The 25,937-nt window shown below is 42.9% G+C and overlaps 1 protein-coding gene and 1 pseudogene across 1 annotated transcript in view; one reads left to right on the forward strand and one right to left on the reverse strand.

Moving 5' to 3' along the window:
* IL12B (interleukin 12B) overlaps nucleotides 1–22,365 on the reverse strand; it is an 80,301-nt gene extending 57,936 nt beyond the window's left edge. The window contains exons 1-3 of the mRNA XM_078653738.1: nucleotides 22,173–22,365; nucleotides 9,175–9,256; nucleotides 512–787 (exon numbers count right to left, since the gene is read on the reverse strand). Of these exons, the coding sequence (XP_078509864.1) occupies nucleotides 512–787; nucleotides 9,175–9,256 (358 nt within the window). The 5' untranslated portion in view covers nucleotides 22,173–22,365. The remainder of the gene's footprint in view (nucleotides 1–511; nucleotides 788–9,174; nucleotides 9,257–22,172) is intronic.
* On the forward strand, nucleotides 12,560–13,905 carry LOC144769577 (actin, cytoplasmic 1 pseudogene; annotated as a pseudogene).
* Nucleotides 22,366–25,937: the final 3,572 nt, after the last annotated feature.

Here is a 25,937-nt window from a genome sequence, read left to right on the forward strand (position 1 = left end):
CATGAGGAGGATGTGGTAGAGGAAGACCAACATGTAAAGAGTGCCTGCGTCTGATTGGTTGATAGGGATTACACTCTATACCGCCTGCAGCACTTTTTTTGACTGTATTCCTGCTGTGGGATCAGGTTATTTCTAGCTACAAGCTTGTATTTTTCCTTGAACAAGTTGAACCTATGGAACATCAGATCCAGCTCCCTGCTGGGACAGGGACCCCTGCTGTACTATTGTACCATGGGTCCTGCATCATCTATAATATTTCTGGTTTAGGGTCTATGGCAGAACTCATGTACTCCACTTCTTTAGATTTTGTTCAGATTTCATCCACCTTCATTGGGAGTGAACTGTGGTGAAGGTAGGGAAGTTTATCTCACCACTAACTTCAATTTTCTGGTCTAGATTAAAATGTTCTACCCAAGAGTCCCTGTGGTAAGCTACACCCAGGTTACATGCACATAACAAAGCATGTGAGCAGATGCCAGCGGTGTGTAATCACATACACATGCGGTAGTACCTCTCCACTCGTTCAAGATGCCGCTGGCTTCTCCCAGCTGGTTGAATGGTTCATTGATGTACAGAAAGGTGTAGCCGATAGCCGGTCCCTTGCCAATGTGACAGGTGTAGTTTCCGGCATGAGGGAATTCCTTAACTGTGACATGCTGCTTCTTGCCGTGCCCCACAAACTTCCGCCCGTTCCTCCACTCTACTTTTCTCGCGGTGTCTTCTGGTGCAGCGCCACAGACAAGTTCCACAATCTCGTAGTCCTGCTTAGCCAGATCTATAACATAAACTGGAATCGTGGAGGGAAAGGTCAGAAGTGTCAAGGGAGGTGCTTTGCTATATATTTACACGTGTAGAGCCCAACCCTACCTTTGCCTACCCAGCAGTCCTTCATCCAATGTATCATGATGGCCAACAATAAAGGAAATCTACACCCACCCGAACTCAAACTAATGCGAAGAACGCAACCAACAAGTAACAAAACACAGGGTGAAAGAGGCAGGTTCTGCTATGGAAACACAAAATCTAATCAATACCCAGTAGTAATGCTGCCAGATTCAACATATTGGGGTTCCAAAGGAGGCAGACGTGGCCATTGAACGTGATGATTCTTATTTAGTTATTTCTGAAGTTCACTTATTTTATACATAATATACACGATTCACAAAACAAAATATAAATCCACTCCCCAAGGTTTCGTCATAAGTTTGGACAAGATGTATTTTGTTTTACTTAATAAGGTTTCCAGGAGTAATTCTGGGAAGCTCCGACTCTCATGGTTTTCCAAGGAGTACTTCAGAAATCCTTTTATGAATTCTATTTTCACATGACTAAATGTATATGTATATATATATATATAGTTTTTCTTTTTTGCCCACTGGATAAATATTTCCCCCTTGAAGGTACTCCATCCCTGACGAAGGAAAGAATAAAAGAGAAATGGCCCCGAAAATGTGTGCCTTGGTACTGGTGCAATACTTATCACACCCCATAAATAACATTGACCTTGGGATGGTTATTTATGGGGTGTGATAAATAGTGACTATTGCGAGTTTTGTTTTCCAGCAATAATAGAGGACAACATGCAGATTCTTCTATGCTTATTAACAAAAAGCTGGTTATCTGGGTATTTTCTGGGCTTTTTCTATAGTAAATACCGTCAAGTTGGACCTGCCAGTATTTACAGGTGGGACAACTCTGAAGAGGTGGAAAACTTCCATCCAGTCGTAATTGTGACACCAATGCAGCACGGTGTTTGCACAGGTGCCTCAATTGAACACTGCGCTTGTAATCAAACCCTATATGTATGCAAATTGTCAGAATGTCACATCTGTCCTGTTTCCACTAATTTCGTGTCCTGGTAAACAAATATAATTTGCATTTTCCCTGAATACCTGATTCCTCCCTAATAGTGTGCTAAGACTGTGCTATAATCATTCTTACTGTTTTAGTCTCTAGCTCTCTCTTGCACTGGTGTGTGCTACTTAACTTGTCTGTGTTGCACTGGGCCCACTTGTACCTTGGGAAACGATTGAACAATGTGGATTCAGGGCTTTGCCACAAATCATGCAAGACCCTCACGCATATAAAACAGTAAAATAGTCTGTTTGTATTTTCATCTCTTGGTGCTTTGAAGTGCCTAGCACTTTATAAAACGTAGAATAAATACATATTCTAACTCTGCATGTAACATGTTAGTAATATACGAAGTAATGACAAGTAACATACGAATATGTGTACATGGTGATTTATTTAGCCTAAACCAAAACAACAACGCGGTGTACAAATGTATGTTAAGTCATGCTATGCTATGTCATGGTATGTTATGCTATGAAGATTTGCATGGTGCTCCTATCACCCGGGGAGGGGTATTCTTGTGCCTGAGAATGAGGCAAGTAACCCTCAGACGGGCTAGTCCAAAAGCCAGGTTTTCATTTTCTTGTCAAATTATAGGAGGAAGGTGGAAGATTTAATGCATAACAGGAGGTCGTTCCAGGCTTTAGAACAGTAGGAACAGTAGTGGCTGCTACCAAACGGGGATAGTGGTGGGGGTGGGGGAGGGGGGAGGGGGGAGTAGGGATTGACGGGGAAAATACAAAATATAAAAGCACTTACCTAAGGACAGCTGGTTGCCGCCTCCCTTGTGTCCTCTACTCTTCTCCCGCCAGCAGGAAGCACACAGCATCCCAGAACCGCCTAGCCAATCATGACGCTACCTTACTGCAGAGTTGTGCTTGGTCTGAGCGCTGTGGTTTGGCTCTCAGAGAGGGACTGGGAGGCTGTGTATATTCTCCACCCAGGCTGTGCAATACAGCCTGGTGGAGACCATGCTAAGTGCGCATGACTGTTTGGCTGGGCAGCCAAACTGTCATGCACGCTTAGAAAGTGCCTACCACTCCTCCCCCAGCTCTGACCAGCCAAGCCCCGCCCGTCCCCAACCACTGAGCCAGTATAGTAAAATAAAATGATAATAAAGCTGCATTATTAACATTTTATTTTTCCTGTTTGAGCTGGTTAGTGAGAAGTGGGGCGATGCTCCTCTGCCTTAGCGTAGAAGCCGCTGCTGCTTTAGAAGCCATGTAAGAAGAGGCCCAACCTAGGGCCCTGGCTCTTCGGAATACAGGGAACTTTAATGATCAGGAGGTAGGCAGAGCAGTCAGGTTTGTTAGGGGTGTGGAAGTTGAGGCGGGTGTTCAGGTGTACGGGCCTTTATTTTGTAGTGTTCTGTAGATGAGGGGGTGGAGTTTGAAGAGGGGTGTGTTTCTATATCGGGGGCTAGATGAGGTCTCTGAGATGTTTGAAAATGTGAGTACTGAGTTGGAGACTGAGAGTAAGTCTTGCTGTTGCGGTTTGAATGATCTGGAGTCTTTTGGTGAGTTGAACAGTGACTCCATTGCAAAGAGCATTTTCCTAGTCCATTTGGCTGGTGATAAGTACTTGAGTTACAGACCTTCAGGTGTTTAGTGGGAGCCATCTAAATATTTTCTTCAAGACTTTGAGGGTGTAAAAGCAGATGTTGCAGGCTGTGTAGACCTGGTTAGACATCAACATTTTTTTGTTGATCATGAGCCTTAAGTTTCTTGCTGAGTTTGACGGGGAGGGTGATGGTCCAAGTTCTGATGTATTTTCCAAAAAAGCACCTCTTCCGCTTTGTCAAAGTTGAGTTTCAGGCAGTTGGTCCTCATCCAGTTTGGGACTATTAACATGCAGTTGGTGGACTTTTGTTGGCCATTGGAGATGTAGTCGAAGAGGGAGACAATGCAGGTGAGCGGCATAATGTAGATGTTGAAGAGCATCAGGCTCAGCGAGGAGCCTTAATGGATCCTGCAGATCAGGCTGGAGGTAGAGGACGAGTGCAGGGCCAGGCTTCCAGATTGGGTGCATCCAGAGAGAAATGAGCTGATCAAGAAGAAGGTGGGTCTGCTTAATTCGGCATTGTGGATGTGTTGGATGAGGATGGGTGGCAGAAGGTATGGAAAACGGTCGAGAGGTCAAGTAGGATGTGTGCTGTTGTGTCACCTGTGCCCAGGATTGGACACATAAGTGGCCAATGAGTTGGTCTCAGTGATATAGTTCAGTCTGAATCCTGATTGGGAGGGGCCCAGAAGGTGGCTGATATTGATATGGTTTTCCAGTTATTTGCTGATGATTTGTTCCAAGACTTTGAATGAATTTGGGAAGAGGGAGATGGGTTTGTAGCTCATCAATGATTTGTGTCCACTGATGGGTTATTCAGAAGAGGTAGGATAGTGGCATGTTTCTGTGAGTTAAGGAAGGTGGCTGTGGTAGGAAAGTCACTGAAGATCACTGTGAGGGTGATGCAGATGTGGTTGAGTCCTGTGTTGAAGGTGACGTGCGGGCATGGGAGCTCGTTAGTGGACAGAGAGCACCATGGACATAGGTGTTTTCTTGAGTGTCCACCTCATTTCAATTAAGGATGACAAGTGCTGAGAGGTCCGGTTGGGGTGTTGTAGATCGTGGTAAATCCTTCTCAATGGTTAAGATCTCTTTTACGGTGTTGGCGGTGTTTTCAATTTGTTCAGTGATTGCTGTATGCTTAGTGGTCCTACGTTGTGGTGGTAGATCTGGCGGACTGCTTTGTACGTGTCTCTGTCAGTGTCTCTGTAAGTGCATCTCCAACAGTGTTCCAACTGTTTGCAGTGGCATTTGGAGAGTGAAAGGTCTTCTGTGTACCAGTTTATCTGTGGCTTGTTAAGGAAGGTGATCCAGATATTAAAGTTCAAAACAAATGGCCAAATTCTTTGTGGTGTTGCAGGCGTCGATATGGGAGTTCTGTGGTCCAGATTTCCTTGGGGGCTTTGTTTCAGTTGCTTTGGGTGGTTTTGGTGAGTATGGTTCTGTGTTGAGTGGGTAAATTTTAACTGAAGTGGACAAGAACGTGGTCAGTCTAGGTAGGGGTGCTTGCTTTGTCTACAGTGATGTCTGTGAAGTTAGTGAAGACATGGTCAAGGAGGTGTCTGACCATGTGAGTGGGTGAGTTTACTCGTTTTGGTGCCAACTATGAAGAAAGGGATGCTAGCACAGACAAATTATGTGTAATAACGTAATATTTGAAAGTCTCTTCTTTCACCAATGCACTTAAATGATACTGATGATGTGCTGCTAAAACACTAGCTCTGCCATTGTAGAGTTTCAATAATGGACTATAATGTTAAGAATATGATAGAGCTATCAATATTTTATTGTTTGTTAAAATAGGCTATTTTTAGGTCTGGGTATTGAGACAGCTTAGCTGTCTCTGTAGACTTTTATTTATGTATTTCTTCAAATTCATACATTATATACATACAGCCATTGGCGTTTGGCTAGTGAGTTCCATCCATTGGTCCTTTAAATTGTCATTCACATTTTGCATCCGCCCACTTACAGCATACAGCATGGGCTGTGGGTCAGCCCACTTTACCTATTCGCTCCCTTCACTTTGTATGACTTCACAAAGCCTGTGCACATTGTTCACATTGGTCTAGAAATAGTTCCTTTCTCTGCAACAAAGTTGGTTCAAAGTGCTCTTTATTTTTTTTATTTTTTATATTATATCTTTAAATACTTTAAATACTTGCTATTTATTTTGCCTGCACTTTGGGTGCCCAGTTAAATAGCGCTTTCGTTTACACTCCTTTTAAAGCTGATGTAATAAAGTGCTAGAGCGATACTGTGACATTGCAGCAGCCTCCAATTTAAGTTTTTGATCTGGGGGGGTAATTTGTTCTTGTCTTCTTCACAAATAATATTAATAAAATAATAATAAAATGCATGGCACAACTGAAATTCTTTTTATAAAAAAAAAATCACTAGTAAAGTGATCACCTAAGTGAATGTATTTTAATTTTAAACTTTTTATTGGGAGCATATATACAGCAGCCATGTTTAGGTGGCTGCATTTCTTGTACTTTACTTTGTGACATATGCTTCCATTAGAAAAAACATGACCATTACACCAGTGAAGGCCATAAGTGTTGACTTTTCCAATGCTTGTTTATATTGTATTATGAATGGACTTATACATTAGGGATGCACTAAGAATTTCACTGTAATGTTTTACAGGGTTGCAGAACTGTACTCGTTTATGTTAGCCCTGTGCTGATGTATATTGATGGCCATGATCTTCAGGCCCAATAATGCCATTAACGTGCTTTAGCAATGCACTATTTTGTCAAGAATACACAAATAATATATATCTGTAGTACTGGGAATATTTTAAAGAGGCACATATATTTTCCTTGCATTTTTTGAGTAATGCACTGCTGTGGTCGAAATGTTCAAAATATGGGGCCTCATTTATGAAAAGTGATGCATCGCTGCATGAAAAAAGAGATGCGTCACTTTTCACTGCGCACTCCTTGCGACACCAATGATGCGTCATATTTAATGTATGACGCATCATGTCGCAAGGAGTTACAGATACGTCAGTATTTCTGACGTATCTGTAAGCTTAAAAGTGACGCATTGCTGGAGTGTGTCACAAAAGTGACGCAACTCCAGCAATGCGCCCTTTCACATGGGGCAAGCCCCATGTGAAAGGGCCTGCGTCAGTCTTACGCCTGCTGTGAGGCAGGCGCAAGATTTTGACGCAACGGCGTCCTAAAAGCGACGCAGTGAAATCTCATAGATTTCACTGCGTCACTTCTACGACCCTTCCTTGCGTCAATACGCCCCCCTTGCATACATTATACCTGGCGCAGGTATAATGTGGCGCAGGGGTTTACAAATTGACGCATCTACCTAGATGCGTCACTTTGTAAATATGGTGCAACAAGGCACATTATTTACACTGCTGGTGTGTCACAAAAAGTGACGCACCGGCGGCGTAAAAGTGATGCACTGCCTCATAAATGAGGCCCATAGGGCGCAATTGATAACAATGAAGAGGTGCAGCTGGGAGAAGCGCATAGAGTAGATCCAGTCCACTTGCTCTGCCATTCCTTGACTGACTCTCCTTTAATATTTTTGGCTTCTATAAGCCTCATAAGTGGAGGAACTTGCCTAGACTATCGCATTGTTGCTGTTTTTCAAAGACATTGAGGTACCCGAAAAATAATTATGGACGTCATTTACAGGGTCAGACTGTCGCAGAAAATAGACCCAGGCACCAAAATACAAGTGGCCCCCATTAATGAACCAGTTAACTAAAAACGTTGTTTACAGAGTGGGTATACTCAGGGCTTTAAGTGGGCCAGGTCCCTCCGGTGCTGAGCACCGGCAGTTTTTTAAAGGGGCCTCGAAATGGGTCTCTATCTGGCTCTGTTTTGTGCCCTGGCACAGGCGGACTGCAGTGACAGCAGGCATATCGATGTGCACGTGCTCACACTGCTCACTTCTCACTAGTGGAGAAGTTATGTCATGACATCATGTCAGGTGAGCGTTGTAGGGGAAGGGAAATCCTTTGAAGAGAGTCATTTTCGCTCTGGATTTCCCTTCTCTTTTTGAAACTCAAGAGCAACAACATTGTCGTGGTGTCACCAGAGCTTTAAATGGAAGCTTTTTCAATATTATATACAAGCCCTAGTTGCTGCTTAATTATCTTAATCAACTAACAACCATTGACAAAGCCAATAGTCCTGACTTGTTGTAGGTATAACGTTACTTGTTGTATCATATATCTGGATGCAATGAAAGAAACAGCAAAATACAAGTTGGGCGGCACGCTATGCTAAACCCCGATTTTTAGCTTACATTTTTTTAAGCCACACCCTTAATTTCATTAGCCACGCCCCCTTGAGAGGCCCCCCCCCCCAGTTTTTCCATCCCACTTAAAGCCCTGGGTATACTCAATACAGAGGGAGAAAGCAGTAGAAGTCCCTCAAGTGCCCTATTATCAGACTTTCCTATGTTGGTCAGCACTGTCAGTTAAGTAACTTCTGTGCCCCTCATTTGAAGTAAAAGTAGTCCTTTTTCTGTGTCTGTGGACTACCTTGGTCTTTAGTTTTCAAAATCTGCTCACCCTATATTAGGAGAAAATAGTGTTGGAAAGCCCTGCCTAACACAGGCCTTCCATCTTTGTCAATTTGAGGTCACCAGTGATAGCAGATGCCACCCATTGCCGCCCAACGGCGCCACAGGCACTGCCTTGTGTAACCCTGACCTCAATGGGTCGTGAAGACTGTGGCAGGAACAAAAACGAAACTTAAGCTCTACGAGCCATGTTATTTTCTGTAGTCTGTCTCTTGATCTTACTGTAACCCCCAAATAGAAAATAGAAACTTCTGAATACCTAGAGGTGGGACGAGGGGTCAACCAAATAATATCGTTGGAAAAAAGGACAAATAGTGCGTGATGTCACATCCGCTCCCCAGTGTTTAATTTGTTAAAAACGTAAGTGCCTGGGCCCTCGTCATAAGGCCACTTCCGCTTACACAGCTCATTGCCACTGTTAGCGATGTCAATTAGAGTAACAACACAACGGCAAACCATCACACTAGTACAAGCGTGGTAATTCTGAATTTTCCAGGGCCCCAAAGCTATAAGAATGACAATGGTGGCAGGTATTAGTCAATTTAAATGCATATTGAATTAATGAACAATTGTAATTGTGTTCGGCTCTAAAGTAGACAAACAGCGCCCCCGCGTGATAGGCGGTGATAAGTGCCGGTGTTGACAATTAAGTGCTAGTGGCTAACACCAGAAAACACCGGCTCAAATTAAGCACTTCTATATATTCATTTAAAGCACTGCACTTTTCCCCTTTTTCTTAGATAAACGTAGAAAATATTGAGTGATTCCATGCCTTTTCATACACAAACTGCACCCCATGCACGCATTTTTATAGATGGGCTGTTGGGGAGGGAAATGAACCGAAAATGTTTGTGTACACCGAGAAAGTTGTGACTTTGTGAATTTTTGGCACATTTGCACCCATTTTTTTACAGGTACCTTTGTGTAGGACTGTACAAACTACAGCCACTTGATGCAACAGCCACAATTACAGTTGTCACCTGCTCCCTTAAATATTTGGGAATCCTGATTGTCTGAGGCATTATATGTAATTTACTGGGCCAGAAGACACTTTTTGGGCACGTAATAATCATTTAGATGCGCAAAAAGGAAATGTACACACATTCTGTGGGTAATGTATATTTAATCTGTTAGCAACTTGCCTATAAAGTTTCTGTAATGTTAATGCACTTTTAACATACTAACATTAATGAGGTTTCTTACCGTTCTCTCTCAGCTCCCATTTTCCTTCCAGTGAAACAGCAGAAAGGCCCAAAGCGAGCACAAAACGCACAAAAAAATTCATCTGTGGGAAACGAGAAAGAGTATTTGCCACATAACCCAGCATACAGTGTCCAATTTATACATTTAAGCGAAAAACATAGCTTTTAGGTCGAACAGATTAAAAGTAATTAATAAAAATTAACATACAAATAATGCAGTGGTAGACACTTTGCATAACTGAATTTTTCATTTTTTAGCTGTTTATTGATCCGTTTAAATACTAGGGAGATACCAATTTGCCAGTTGGCGTCCTCTGTGGGTAGAATGGGCGACATACATTTGCCTGCAGCAAGAAACATATCCTTAGATATGAAAATATAATTCAACCCTGCTTAAAAGAATGTGTCTTTGTGGAGAATTTTTTCCATTATTCAAGCAAATTTGACTTGTACTACAACTACTATTACGTTCCAGAAGTAGCAGTAATACCATAAAATATCAAAATATTTAAAATCTCTTTTCAAGGTATTGCAGTGCTTCTACGATAGCTAGGCATTTGCGTAATGTACATGTAGTGTACAACACTGTTCTGCTGCACTGTTTCTTGCTTAGAAGAGCTACTTCCAGAGGCCCATTAGTGTTAAAAGAGAATAACCGGAAACCGAAGAACAGTTTAAGGGAGAATAAAAGAGACATTTATTTTTTTCTCTTATTACAATAAGTGTGCACATTTAGTTGAGTTTTCTTCTGAACACAGCATATTATGTATTCAACCTATTTCACTTTGGGAGTTGGAAAGGGTAATAATAATAATATGCTGTTTATTTGCTTCAATGCAAGACTCAACCATTCCTGGCACATCATTTCGCATTCCTGCTGCATGATGTGGTCCTCCACTTGTTTCAGCGGCCCTGATGATGGTGCTCCAGGCCATCCACTGCAGCCTCTGGTCGTCTTCCCCATTATCATCTGTACTTTGCAGGACACTGAATACTGTCATTGGTTATCAGCTCAGTGACCAGTTTGCATATGCTATGCATAGGCTTGAAATGCCATGCATGTAAAGCGCTTCTCATTGTATGAACCGCAGTAGTCTTTACACCCTCTCTTAAGCCTTCCTAGTGCTAGTTGTGTACATTTTCAGGTGTTCAGCTGCCATTGGTGACAGAGGGTTCTCTCGTAAGATTATTTGCCTACGAGCTCCTCGCCATGAAGAATCCATAGAGAATCCCTCCGCCTCCATCTTTAATCAGTAGCGGCCCATCCCCTGCCAAAGTGGCAGAGAGAACTGGAGGCGGGAGGTGTGGAGGGGTGGGTTCAGGGACAAAATAAATAAATATGTTACCCAAACACCGTCTAGCCGCGTTGCGCACTTTTAGTCGTCTTCTGGGCACAAGCTCCCAGACTGCACTGCGGCCAATCCTGACGCTGCATGAAAGCAGCGCCAGGATTGGCCTGAGTGCTGTCAACTTGCACTCCCAGGCAGACTGGGATCCTCTGCCTGCTCACTCCAGCCCAAGCAATGCAGCTGGGGCTGGAGAGAGCTTCAGTGCGCATGACGGTTCGGCCAGCCTGAGACGGCAGGCCAAACATCAGGCAGGCCAAACCTCCATGCACACTGAAACAGTGCCCGCCACTCCCAAACCAGCAGTGTCATCCTCCTGGACCCGCCCCCAAAACTCATCAGAATCCTGGGGGCGGGCCCAGGGAGAATAAAATAAAACTGTAATAAAATAGTTTTAAAACCTGTTTTATTATCATTTTATTTGAGGGTGGTGATGGGGGGGCAGCGCTCCGCCGTATTGGAGGAGCCGCCGCTGTTTTTAATTCCCTTTCGATAACTCCTAAAAATATTCCAGACACATCAACTGCTTGACCTTGCTTCAGATGAGACAATCGAATAATCAAAGAATCTAGAAGCTATTTAATGTTTGGTGGATTATGTCATCGAAGCTGTAGCCACAACCTATGCCCCTCTTCAATGAACAAGACACTATCAACAACCTAACCTTCTACCATTCTAATTCGGCTGGCCAACCCTATCTCCAGCTTCCTATCAGTCCCTTAAATCAGCCCCGGTGGAACATCCTGGCAGAGGCCAACAATTTAACAGCTCTGTGAACCTCATTCGGCCTGCCAACCCCATTTCGAACCTCCAATGGGTCAGAGACCGACTATCCCTTGAAGCATCCCACCTGAGCCCTCCCTAGCCTGTAGGTGCTGATGGAGCGAGGTTCAGAATAAAATGTTGTTCTGACTCGCAAAGTTAAACTTCCATAATATCATAATCGTATTAATCAGTGTATGTAGAAAAGTACTAATCAACCTAGTTTTAAAATGCATTACACGACACAAGGGACTAATTTATGTGCTCTATGTTGCACTTGCAAGTGTGTTGAAAATAATAAGCTAACCTTGTCTATTGTCTTTGTCAGTATTAAATGCGGTTGTTTAACTAATGGCATGTGCTATTTTGTGTGCTTATGTTAAGTCTTTTTGTCTTTATGTGGCATTAGCTCATGGAGGATTCTTTGTGGCCTAAATGAAGAAGGTTGTTATAAAACGCAGCTTTGTGTGCACAGCTAGGTAACATAGATTAATGGGTTAATAATTAGCAAAGGGGGTGGGTAACAGAATGGGTCTCAATTCTCTAATTAATTAATGTCTTGTGTTTGTTTGAATACTAGTTACCCAGGAAGAGGCTTAAGGCCTAGCGTTTTAAAGATGGTGTTTAGAATCCTGTCCAGTGTGGAGCCCTGCAAGTTCTTGGGAAGTGGAAACTTTTACCACATCGACAGTTGTCAAAGAAATATGATAAATAACTTTTGTGCAGGACGTACACTGAGAGTGACAAAATCAAGGACAGGATGCGGCAAGTCTGCCAAGCTAAGGAAGTAACGGACTGTTACATGAAGAATGTTGCATTTCCGAGGAAGCCGAATGACATGCATTTTGTCAGACAATGAAGTCAAAGAAAAGGCTCGGTTTTGGCTTGAAAACGTGATGAGCTGACATGGACTGACATCTGTCAGCCAATAAGAACTCTGGATGTCAAGAGAAAGAATACATTTTAGTGAGTATAGCTAGACAGAAAAGGTATAAAACTTGGCCCCTTTGTCAGGAGGGCGCTGCTTGCTTTCCGATTCCTGAAGGGCGTGTCGTGTCGTTGGACTCTTTTGGCGCACGTAAGGATAACAGGCCCAAATGATTTTTCCCTTACAGGTGGAGCAAAGAATAGTTAGGGAAATAGCTTGAGGGATTGGAAACTGTTATTTGCCATAAAACATGCTATATAATTTGCTTTAAAATGTCAATTTAATTGATCATTCCTCATTAAATGCTGCTTATTTGCTATTAAAATAATGATTTATTGCAGTCACTCTGAGCTTCCTCACCACTCTCGTGCCTAAGGACCTGTCGCTCATCTCCCCGGAACCGCCCACCTTAAGATCAAAATGGAGGATGATATTGCCGCACTCGTTGTTGACAATGGATCCGGTATGTGCAAGGCCGGCTTCGCTGGAGATGATGCTCCACGTGCTGTCTTCCCATCCATCGTGGGGCGCCCAAGACATCAGGGTGTGATGGTTGGCATGGGCCAGAAAGACAGCTACGTTGGTGATGAAGCTCAGAGCAAGCGTGGTATCCTGACCCTGAAGTACCCCATTGAACACGGTATTGTTACCAACTGGGATGATATGGAAAAGATCTGGCATCACACCTTCTACAACGAGCTCCGTGTTGCCCCAGAGGAACATCCTGTACTTCTAACTGAAGCTTCACTCAACCCCAAGGCCAACAGAGAAAAGATGACACAGATCATGTTTGAGACCTTCAACACCCCAGCCATGTATGTGGCTATCCAGGCTGTGCTGTTCCTATATGCCTCTGGTCGTACCACTGGTATTGTGATGGATTCTGGTGATGGTGTCACCCACACTGTGCCCATCTATGAAGGTTATGCCCTGCCACACGCCATTCTGCGTCTTGACTTGGCTGGTCGTGACCTGACCGACTACCTCATGAAGATCCTGACAGAGAGAGGCTACAGCTTCACAACTACAGCCGAAAGAGAAATTGTGCGTGACATCAAGGAGAAGCTCTGCTATGTTGCCCTGGACTTCGAGCATGAAATGGCCACTGCTGCGTCTTCATCATCCCTGGAAAAGAGTTATGAATTGCCTGACGGTCAGGTGATCACCATTGGCAATGAGAGGTTCAGGTGCCCGGAGGCTCTCTTCCAGCCGTCCTTCCTTGGTATGGAATCATGTGGTATTCATGAAACCACTTACAACTCTATCATGAAGTGTGATGTTGATATCCGAAAAGACTTGTATGCCAACACAGTGTTGTCTGGTGGTACCACAATGTACCCCGGTATTGCAGACAGAATGCAGAAATAAATCACAGCTCTAGCACCAAGCACAATGAAAATTAAGATCATTGCCCCACCTGAGCGCAAGTACTCTGTCTGGATTGGTGGCTCCATCCTGGCCTCCCTTTCCACCTTCCAGCAGATGTGGATCAGCAAGCAGGAGTACGAGGAATCTGGGCCTTCAATTGTCCACCGTAAATGCTTCTAAATGACTGTAGCTCAATACAGCTTGACAAATGTAACTTCACAAAAAAGAACCAAGACGAGGCATGGCTTTTTTACTTTGTTTTTGGCGCTTGACTCAGGATTGAAAACTGGAACAAAGGAAGATGGCAGTATTGTGGAGCAAACATTCCCATGTTCTACAATGCATGGAGGACTTGATTGTACTTTGTCATTCCAAATTGTTCAAATGCATTGTTACAGGACGTTACTTGCCTCTGTGAAGGCTGCCCAGTTCCATGGGGCGTGTACGGGAATCATATATTGGTGATAGTATTGCTTGCATGTGAAGTTATGTTACCCAACAAGTCTTTTGTATCTTTCGCCTTAAAACACTTGGTCCGTATCTTCAATTTTGTTCCTCTAGTCCGTATGGACAATCCCCAATTAGCTGTTTGAAGGTTTACAAACTTTCTTCTGACATCAGTAAGATGTGGTGCCATTATGTGGGGAGGGAGGGTTTACCTGTACACTTAATTGAAGACATTCAAATAAAGTGCACATGTTAAAGGAGAAAAAAAAATGATTTATTGAATAAAATTCTTTTTCTTTGAAGAATAAAATTAATAAATTAGATTTTGATTCAACAAGCTGGTCTTGTTTATTCATGGTATAGTTACCATTAGCTGATCCATTTACCTTAGTGACTTAATTAAAATGATATTTGCATAAAAACCATGGTAAGAGATGATAAACTGCAGATGTATATAAATGTGTAAATAGTTTGTGAATAGGTTCTGATTAATTAGGTCACATGATTCAGTTGCCCAAAATGTGTCTCGTTGGTTTATGGGCCTTGTGAGTGATTTATGATTAATGGTGAGTATCATGGTGTTGGGTAGCATTGTTGAGACAGTTTTTTCTATAGGGGCGCTGGATCAGTGCAAAGGTCCACTCTGTATAACACCAGACAGACCAGAGCAGCTGCACCTGCCTTTTCAACCAGGAGATGTGACTTGTGAAAAATCATTTGCCATGTAATTGTAACTGTAGATTGTATTTATATGAAAGGCACTAATCCTGTACGAAGGGATGGAAACATTTGAGAAGTCATAAGACTCATAACTTCAGTTTTATGAAAATTTGTGAGCTTCATAGGGTTAAATAAAATGCAGCTTCAGCCTTTGCAGTCAGAGTACCTGACACATCCCCTGCACTCCACCTTTCAGTGGGTGGGCCTAGCAAGGGTCGAGGCAGACTTGGACCAATTGTCTTGCTCTAGCTTGGTGTTTGACCATGGTGATTGGCTCCTCTAAAGACAGCCAGACAGACATCCCAAATCCGGACTCTTAACTTCCCTAATGCAGTTTTTTAAACACCAAATTACTATGCATAGGGCTGGTGATTGCAAACATAACATTCAAAAGGGCATGTTTCAGCTTTTTTCGACAGTACATACACATACATGTAAACAAGCATTTGCAATGCAATAGGTCTCGCATTAGGAAAGTTTGAGCTATTGGTATTGTAAATGGTAAATTTTGTATTTATGTGTTGGTTTTGAAAATAGCTATATTAATAGCTTTGTCATTTATAATGCCAATAGTTTTAACTTTCGCAAATGTGACACCTATAGCATTTGTAATGCAATATGTGTTGTATTTACGTGCCTTAGATGTATTGATATTACAAATAACAATGGGTTTTATTTTTGTTTAATAATTAATACTTAAATAAAAGTTATTGTAATTTATAATGGCAATAGCTTAAACTTTTGTAAATAACTTTTGTGAAGATTATGTTCAGTGTATTTTATTGTGATGAAAATCCAAGCACAGAAGTGAAATATTAACATCTTTTTGTGACATTTGTAATAGGAAATGGTAGCTTTATAGGAATGATGACAAGGAGCAAACTGTAAGACTTGCTATTATAGTTTTATAGGAGGCGTATTAGAGAGTAGAGCAGCTGTGAACGTATATGTAATTTAATGGGAGCTGTGGCAAAGGTAGAGCAGACGGGCACGAAGCTATAGTTAAATGAGACGCTTAAGAAAGGTAGGAAAGAAGCACGGACTTGCAGTTTGATGGGAGAGGTAACAAAAGTAAAAAATAGCAATGCCTTTTTTTTTTCATTTTTAAAATCATACATAGAAGGCATTGTCATTTACAGTACTAATAGCTTAAACTCACATAAAAGCGAGACCTATTGCATTGCAAATGCTTGTTTATCTGTAGTAAGCTGCTCTGGCAGTGGTAAACGGTATCCATCTATGTCTTAAGATGAATTAGGCAATGTTGTGATTTGGCCGTCTGCCAGCTATCTTCTTGTTTGAGGTGGGGCAGTGTTGGTGAATTCTTGGGCTTACAGTAGTAGTGACCTTTTGTTACGATAAACATGAAGACACAAAGTGGTTTGAAGAGATTTATTGTTACCCGAAAACATAACACATCTCAACCATGAGGGCTGTATAAATGACAATATTGTGTGTGGGGACCCGATGAGATCTGATAGAAGAAACCAAAATCAGATAAGAGAATCTAGCAGACACTGTACTGAACACACTGCACGACTGTTTTTTCTTAACACATATTTATATTAATCATATTTATGCTTTTGAGGTATAGACGGAGAAAAAAAGTGACTTCAAATTCATTCCAAACATGGATCTCCCTATTCAGATATTGCTATGGAGTCAAAGATTAAAAATATTAGGGCATGTGAAATACGTTCAGCTGTTTAAAGAATGACATGCTGAAAGAATGTGAGAAGCTGAAAGAACAGAGTAACACAGACCACTTCTGATTATTCCAAGGCAACCGTCCCAAAGAGTTAAATACCAGTAAGGTTAACTCATCCCCTCGTCTTCCCAAGATAAAGTACGTCTAGGAACACGCCATGACAAATTTTGGTAAAACTGCGTAAAGCGTACATTGAAAAATATTTGTGTTACCACAATATTTGCTTCAGAGAATGTGTTCACACATAACTTGCAAATGAGATGCAAACAATTTAAACAAACAACACAAATAAAGAAACGGCTGCATTCTATTTAGAAAACCATTGATTTTAATGAAATCTTTTCTAACAATTATTTATTCGTATTTTCAAAAAGGGTACCAAGTTAAGTGAGGGGATACAAACACACTAATACACCAGCAAACCAGTTGCACAAACATAAAAAGTTTAAAATTGCGTGCAGCAGCATGTACTGTACACCCGGCCCTGATAATTGCCATCACGTGCGAGCAAAAGCGCCACTGCCCCATAATTTGCGGGCGCCTTAAGTAATTAAATTCTGGAGGGAGCCTACCCCTCGTGTGTCCCCCCCCCGCATCACCGCCGCAGCCCGGTACAAACCGAGCATCGCCGCCGGCCTGCGACCAGGAAGTCAGGCAGGCCGGGCGGGACAACCGGAAACAGGAAGTAGGAGGGCGGGAGCCTACCCCGCCTCCCACGGAAGAGTCGCGGCTGTTTGAGCACCGGAGCAGGCAGGAGCCTACCCTGCGCCCTGGTGCCGAAGGAGGGAGGAAGAGTCCTGCTGCCGGGCCCTGCAGCTGCCGATGACAGGAGAGCCGCCGCTGCACCAAGGAAGCCGGTGAGTGGGGCTTTGCCTTCTTGACGAGCCGGCGGGCGGGGGGCATGTGTGTGCGCGCGCGTGCGGCGGCGGGGGGCTGTGTATGTATGTGTGTGAACGTGCGTGCGTGTGTGCATGTGTCTTGGAGTCTGTGTGTGTGTGTGTGTGTGACTGTGGGGGGGGAGGGTGTGTGTGTGAGCGAGTGTCTGTGTGTCTGTGTGCGCATGTGCACGGCGCGGGACGGAACGTGCGCGTTCGCGCACCCAAATCTGGCAGCAAAAGCTCGTAACACTTTCTTGTCCTTCATTCCCCCGAGTCAGCTAGCTAAAAGTCTCCACCTGGACGCATCCTTCGGATGCGAATTCCAGGCTCGACCTAAAAACGTCTGTCTGCAAAGGAGCACTTCTATGTATCTCACTGAATAACACGGGCGCCACATCTGTGGGCTCTCCAGCATACCTTTGCTTGCTTCTCTGTCTAACTGTCTTTACTGAGGTGCTGAGCCACTCTCTAAATCCTTCTATTTATTAAGTCAAAGAATGGCGCTAATATCAATCTGTTGGTAAAGCTGCACACTGTTTAACCAGAGGTCATGAACATTTTTAAATTCATACTTAGAAGCGTTCACTTTTCATCAGTGTCACCAAATCCATTAATAAAATCGAGAGTATTTTATATAGCGCGAACTTGACCCGAAGGTATCGGGTATCAGAGCACTTTACATGAGCACCAGTTGCGTTACACAAGGACACGTTTATTTAGTTGGGCACGGAGAGATTAAGTGATTTGCCCAGAATCACAGGATGTGGAGCACCGGCGTAACGAAAAGTGAGGGGGCCTCCCTGCACGGTACTTAGGGGGCCCCCTCTGGGCTCAATCAGGAGCTCTCCCGGCCAGAGTTCAGTGCCGAGGGGGCAGCCTTGGAGCCACCTGACTAGTATTTTACTGGCCTGGCTACTATTTACATACACAGATAGATAAAATGTCACAAAATTCATTGAAATATAAAATTTCCTCCATTTCAAATATAAAATGAGAGTAACAAATCAAGATGAAAACATGGCAAATAATATGAATGCTGCTTACACTATTCCTAAATGGCATTTAAAGCAAGTCGAGGCAGGATTGCAGCCTTGCAGGCCTTACAGCAACTCCAGTTCCAGTATCAGCTCTTTGACCAACACAAACTCCAAACATGCACAAATGCCCAGTATTTTTCTCTGAGAGAGATAGGAACCTTAAGAATTACCACCGGCTTTAATTAAGCCAAGCATTCCGGCCTTTACCAGTTTCTTCTTCTCGGTAAAACTCCTGAAATGCAATGGACATGCCCGTGCATGGGCCCTGTAGCTCACTGGGAAATGGGAAGCCCTCTGCACCTCAATGAGTAGACGCTTCTGTGCACACTGAGACGGGATCTGACATAACAGTGCCGGCTGACTGCTGCTATCTGAACAGGACAAAGACTACTTGTATAAGGCTTGTACTTGACAGAGGTGATACAGTGAACAGAAATATGAACTGGAATTCTGGCCAAGTAATTGCCAATGTCTGAGATTAATTTAAGCATTCGTCACATTACTTTTTATTTTTCTCAGTGCAACAAAAATCTCAAAAAACTATCATTGTTATCTATTTTATCTCCAGATATATATATTGCAATAAGAATGGGCCGCAAAAGTGGCGAGAATGCAAGGGTAAAACTGAAGACCATGTAGGAAAAGGATACTAAGAAAGTTGGGAAGGGGTAGGCAGGATAGTTCTGCTGTTCAATCCATACCGTCAACTCAAGCCAGATCGCATGGTAGGTTCAATAAGTTATAGATTGCACAATTTCAATCAATCATTTGCAGTAAAAGCATGTGGGTTGTTAAAGCATAAAACTAATGCTCAGATACTCCTTCACAAAAAATGGATTTTTGTTGAACAGAAATTAGCCTTGTACAATCTGAAAAGTCACTTTGCAGCCAACAGTTGGAGGGATTTTGTGCACCAGTGGACTGGAATCTAGGGCCATCAAGCTAATGTTCCACTGGAACTTAACTGGAAGCAATTATTCTTTGAACTTCAGAAGTACTCAAATGATACCCACGCGTCCCCACCACTGGCTCTCGCAGTACTTGCCCATGGCTGTACAACCCCATGGAGAGAACTTCCTTCCACTGGGCCTTGTGGTGCTGGGCCATGGCAAAACCCCTCAATTACACAAATCAATCCCAAGGCCTCCTGTCACTAAGCTCTAAAAGTACCTAACAGGTTAAAAACCTCAACCACCCTATTCCCAAGGCTTCCTTCCCTGTGAAATAGCCAATTTTCGGGTTATCACTTTGAAGAACACGGCATATTCATGGTTTTACCAAGAAGACATTGTTATGGGGGTAAGCAAATGTTATTTTGGGGGTTTCATCCCTTATCATCTTTAAATAGCAAAATGAGGCATAGAGGGGAAAGTAACAGGGCTAAAAACACGAAGTCCTGTATTGGAGTTGTGGTTCTCCTACTTGACCAAATTGTTTGATCTTGGACATATCACATTTTCACAGGACTTTTGCCCCCTTATTTGCCATGAAATCCCAGGCTGAATGGCTATTATCGGAATCTGTCTAAAATGAAGTTTTTAGGTAGGTTGCCTTCTGGTTTAGTGCTTCTTCATTTTCAGCTTTTACGTTCCTCTTCTTTCGAACCTCTAAGGTAAACCTTTTGCTAATATGGCCCATTTAGGTCACCTCTGATACTGCAAGTTCTCCCTTCTAGTTACATTGTTATCATATCAAATTCTGAGCCGTTGCACCTCTGCACATTGCTTATTTCCAGTGCTAGGACATCCCACTGGTGGGGCAGCTCCAGACTTCCCATCTGTCTTTTTGCTTTACATCACCTACTGATTCGCCTGTTAGCACCCGTAAGTTCCGAGGTGAGCAAGATGTTGGACATAATTTGTAGGCCCTCTTTCCAGCAAGAAGCAAATTTCACTCACAACAATGGAGGATAGAGGTATACAAATGCAAATATCATAACATAATATCTCATAATGTCGCAAGTAAGTCCTAGGGCACCGCTATTGTTGACCAGTTGTCAAAGTAATTACTAGATGCCAGTACAGAATACCACTTGGGGAGAACATGTAGAAAATGAGACACAGAATTAGCACCTGTATTATTCTACCTCATATTTTAGCAAGGCCTGGCTGAAGGTCTTCAAATGCAGTGGCATTTGTATAACTCACTACTGCAGGGGCAACATTGCCACTTTGACTATTTTCCTTGCTATTAGCCCATACGCTAATTGAGATCCCTTTGTGACTGTAGCCTAGAACTAAGGGACATACAAAGGGTTTTTAAATTGACAATCCTCTGATTTGGTAGATCAGAGGGTTTGCAAACAGTAAAACCCTTTTCCAAATGTACTAAGCCCATTACTAAGCTTTTCCGAATAGCTAATTAGGTTTAGGAAACCATTCTGAATTAGTATTTGGAAGAGGTGTGTTTAGTGCAAGGGTCTCCAACCTTTTCTGTAGGAAGAGCTACTGGTGTTCAATGAAAATCCTCTTGAGCTACTAATATTATTAGAAATGCAGTAGCAACCACATCAGACTAGATGCATAAGTGGCCACCATATGCAAGATCACCTCCGTGCTTCAGGCATGGTTGCCAGCAATAATGTAAAAAATGCTTTCCCAATGTGGAATGCCTCTACATGGATAGTAGATAAAAGCCATAACTGAAATGCCTTGGCACCAAGGTAAAAACTTTTATAGTCATCTAATGTTTGTATGTGTGCATTTGATTTTTATCTCTCACATTTCAGAATATAGTTTGGAAATTTAGCTGTTCAAATATCAGCTTATGAATTCTCAAAATGCCCACATTTTCGTTTCAAACACACGCTTTCCAGATTTGGTATACATATGTTAAATTCAAATCAGCAAATGCTTCTAATTTAGATGACAAGGATGCACATAGGAGAGCTACTTTCAGGTAGCTGGAGAGCTACCAGTAGCTCACAAGCTACTCATTGGAGAAGCCTGGGTTAGTGTCCCTTCAAAATACCAATTCCATTCGGTATGTATTAATATTTTGTGACCGATATTAGGTTGAAAAACATTAATATTTTACCAACATCTCAAAGGTGATGGTTACCCATTCACCAACTGAAATAATACTCAAGGGACCGCGAAATTGCAATTCATTTAATAAAAGTGGGTGCACAAATTGCGACCATTTTTTTTACCAAATACATTGCACATACATCTGGCCCTTCATGTGTCAAACACTGCCTAAGTGCACCACAGCAGACGAGATATTTGGTTTCCTTCAGACTTTTAGCCACTGCTCAGGGCGTTAACTGCTCCTATCTGCTTTTTCTTTCTGCAATACACTCTGAATTAATTTACAATGTACAAACAAGCCAAAATTTTAAAACTGGAAAATGGGAGATTTTGAAAAAAATCGGGGTATTAATTTTTCCAGGCAATTTTAGGCGGTAGACAGCTAAAGTTAAGCTAATTGTGGCTTCAAAGGTCGGTAGACTCCCGCCTGAATCGGATCCATTGGTATGTGTATTAATGTATGCAAAAACAATAGGCACGCTTTTTAACAGGATCGAGAGATCGCTAGCATTTCATACACAGTTCTCACCTATTTCTCTTGCTGTAAATAATACTTTCTTCAATGCCGGTACCTTAATGAACGGGCTCTTTTTTTATAGAATTATTAAATAAATAACGCAGGACCATAAAATGGTACAAATACGGTATATAAATACATGTGACATAGTGAAAAGAAAAAACATGCTTAATGATGGGGTTCACGTTATGGAAAAAGTAACAATAATAACATAAATCAATGTAAAATGACAACTTATGGTAGCAACAACATAACATACCCTGCAGGTGTGTACTGTCACGGTGTCTGCGACCTAGGACCTGACAGGCACGCAGTCCGACCTCTGTGTCTCAGGATAGCTCGTGGTATTACCTCATAGGCTATGGCGCTCACCTCGCCCTCCTGTAACTCCTGTGACAGCTCCCGCCGGAGCTGCTTTTATACCTGGCCATGCCCCGGGCAGATTTGAACCCAGGCCCAGGCGGGGCGGGCTCTGTCTTCATCTCTCAGAAGCAGACAGGCGGGGGATGCCCGCGCATGACATCACGAGGTTAAAAGTGAAAATCTCTGTTTGAGGAAGCGCAGGGTTTCAATAGTTCTCCTTCTTCCCCTTTCATCTTCTGCTTTAGGTGCAGACACAGGACCTCGTCACCTCAGGTGATTGTGAATTGATGTCAATAGCCGTGTACACGAGAGCGTGCTTTCCATTGTGAGGTGGAGTGTGGCGCACTGAAAGTAACGTAACAAAAACGCAACGTGGTAAACTCGCACTGACCTCTCACGCAGCCCTTCCAGCGCACCTCTACTGTCACCTGCCGCGCCCCGTGCCGTTCCAGCATTGAAAGCTACAGCACAGACCTGCCAGCGCCCTGCTGACCCAGCGCCCCACTCATGCAATGCTAAGGTTTCATTCAGTCCTGCTCATGCATGCTCTCAGCCCTCACCTGCCTCGTCCACTGCTGGTCCAGGGAAAGGGTCACAGGTAACCCTGGCGAGGCACCTCAGTCCTTACCTGCATCGCCTTTCAGTCCCACTACGAACGCCATGTATCTTAGCATGATGTGCCCTCTCCTACCCTACGCTACCCTACAGTTCACTTCTCAGCTGTTCCTTTACTATTCACAGGAGCGTAACACAGGACCCTGAGGCGCAGGGGGGGGCTTCCATCCAGGCCCCCCTACTGAGCCCAAGACTAACGAATATCTGTGAGATACGGGAGACTCAGGGGGCCCCTCGTTACATTCTGCAGCCTCATTTTGTGTTGCGCCTCTGCCTTTCTGCCCTTCATCTTCCCTTTCCTCCCTTGTACTGCCTGTCCAGTATTGTTGAATATTGGAGCTGCAAACCTGTGATTTGCAATTAGCAGGGCTACCCTTTCTGATTTATTCGAGCTTCTCTCCTCATATCCTGCCCTGCTAGCCAGCGGCGTCGCTTTAAGGGGGGTGTTTGGGTGTTACACCTTCCTAATTAATGTATTCTCTGGTAAACAGTTGGGTATAGCTGCTTTCAGTCGGGTATGGGGAGGCGTCTGTCACATTTCACCAGGAACTGTTACATAGACACAGACCAAAACACACACACACTCTCTCCCTCTCTACTTTGGAAGACTTCAAAAATGTTGGTTATTTGACTATATATTGATTTCTCTCACTTAGTACCACTACCAGACTGCATTCGTCTCTCTTTCCACTGACGCTGTAGCCCCAATCAGGGCCGGCTTTTAGCGCTGGTGGCACCCAATGTGACAGTGTTTGTTGGCGCGCCCCAATGACCACCTCCACCATGGATTCCATCACTACCGCTCTTTACCAGTGCCACTTCAGTCTCCATAACCACTCTCTCTTAGATGCGTTTAATTAGTTTTATAGAGCTGCTGCCACTCCTACCAGTGTAGGGTGTCTGAGCACTTTACATCACACAGAGACAATCAATGATAAGTGTGTACATCAGTGAATACAAAATGTGGCATAAGGCAGAGGACTACAAGGTGTAGGAGTCCCATCAAATGTCATCCATACCGGTAGGCAGTATCATCTAACAGTGCTTGGTCTGGAGAACCACAAACTCAGAATGTAAAACTTAACACCATGATTGGGGGTTCTCTTTAATCATCAGATTTGATTTCTATCCAAATGAACCCTTTTTGCAACATTAGGATGATGAATGACAGTGGGGAAAAAATCATAACACTTTTAACTATACCTTGCGGTTTGTATACAGCTCTTTGATGGCAGGTAATAGCTCCCTGTTCTATGTTAGGATTATAATGTATAAACCGCAAGTAACAAAAGGATCTCTCAGGCAAAAGCAGTAACCCACTGACCTATTTACATTATTTGCACTTTGTAAACTGAATGGTACATGTTCTTTGCAGCAGGCATATTAACACTCTGCACTACCATTGGACAAGTCAAAACTTCCACTAGAAAAAACTCATCTCTCTCCAGGAAAAACATTAATCACAGACGTTATCTTGGCATTTATATAATTGCCTGAAAATGTCCGGTGGCCAGGAACACTGCAGCAGGTGATTGTCAAACAATAATATACTTGCAAATATGGCGCCCCCACCCGAAGTCAGCACCGGGTGCGGTGGCACCAGTCGCACCACCCTAGAGCCTTGCCCCAATCATGTGCCCTGCTTGTCCTATAATGTATTTCAACACTTTAGAGTGATTGTTGGAAAATCTGAAACTCAAACCTCCCCCCTCAATCTTACTAACCAAACTATGCCCCTGCTGGTAGCTATTAACCATGACAATGCGAGCCGCAATTGAATCAACACCCACCAGCCCCGTTCTTACTCCTCTTCTGGTCTCATGTCCAACATTCTCTGCCACAGAGGTCCTCAGTATGAGCTGGCTCGTAAACAAGATGATTAAATCCTGCCTTGGAATATACCGTTCTCGCTAGAACTTCAGGCCGTAATTTCAGGCATTTACATGAGGTTTTGTAGTGTCGGATTCAATGGACCTCGAAAATCACCAGCAAAATCCAGGTGTCACAAATGTCTCACTCAGAATCGTGAGACATTATGTTAGAGTATTTTTAAGAGTTCATATTTTTTGTGACAAATACCATTGAGTGCTAATGATGTTTATGTTGAATCTAACACACTCAAATTATGAATTAGTATACATGCAATTAAACAAATTTAATATGAGGTTCATATGTGTATTTATTAGCTTGATTTAGTTTTGACACATTTTGATAAAACCACCATGTTGAATAACGTGGATGCTGTTTCCTTCTCTGTTTTCCACTCCTGCATTCACCCCCTCCTAATAGAGCTCCCTGCGCATGTTCTCTCCCCACAGGCTCTGTGAAAGTGAAGACAGTTGATGTAATATTTATCTTGCAGATATGAATACAAAAGCTTATTAATGAAATCTTTAGTGTACTAGATAGTTTGCAACATCCAAGGTGTATTCCACTGTGTTTCCGTATCTCAGTTCAGTTTTGCACGTTCATAATTTGCCATTGTTTAATGTTGAATATTTTGTCTCAAAACATCTCCAGATGTAAGTGACACGGAAAAGTGGGATGATTTCTTAAACAAGCATTGGCATAGCCAATAGGTCTTGCCTTTGGACCTTATAAGTGTTTAGCCATGCAACAGTTGATGTTGTTGCACCAAGGATATTGTGCTGGATAACTAAACACTTATAATATCCCAAAGGCTTGACCTATTGGTTATTTTTATTTCTTGCTATTTTACAGTAAATGCATGTTAGACTTTATAGGCTATCCCGAGTGATGTTAGCACAAGTAACTGGGTAAGTGCAGAGATACAGAGCTTCACCAAAGTAGGGGAGTAGGCCTCCAGACCAGTAACTCAGTTAAAATTGGTCTCTACGCATTATAGATTAGAATTGCCACCGCCGATCTATATTTTAAATCCTAGAAAGGGACAGTAGTATATTGGCAGCATATGAGGATGTAATTGTTGAAGCCCTCCAGGTCACAGGACAAGTTTAGGAGATCCTCATGACCGGGCTTAAACCCCTACTCACATGCTAGATTAGTATGATGCAGGGCCAAAAAT

This window comes from Lissotriton helveticus, chromosome 7, assembly GCF_964261635.1.
Source record: "Lissotriton helveticus chromosome 7, aLisHel1.1, whole genome shotgun sequence".
Taxonomy (NCBI): domain Eukaryota; kingdom Metazoa; phylum Chordata; class Amphibia; order Caudata; family Salamandridae; genus Lissotriton; species Lissotriton helveticus.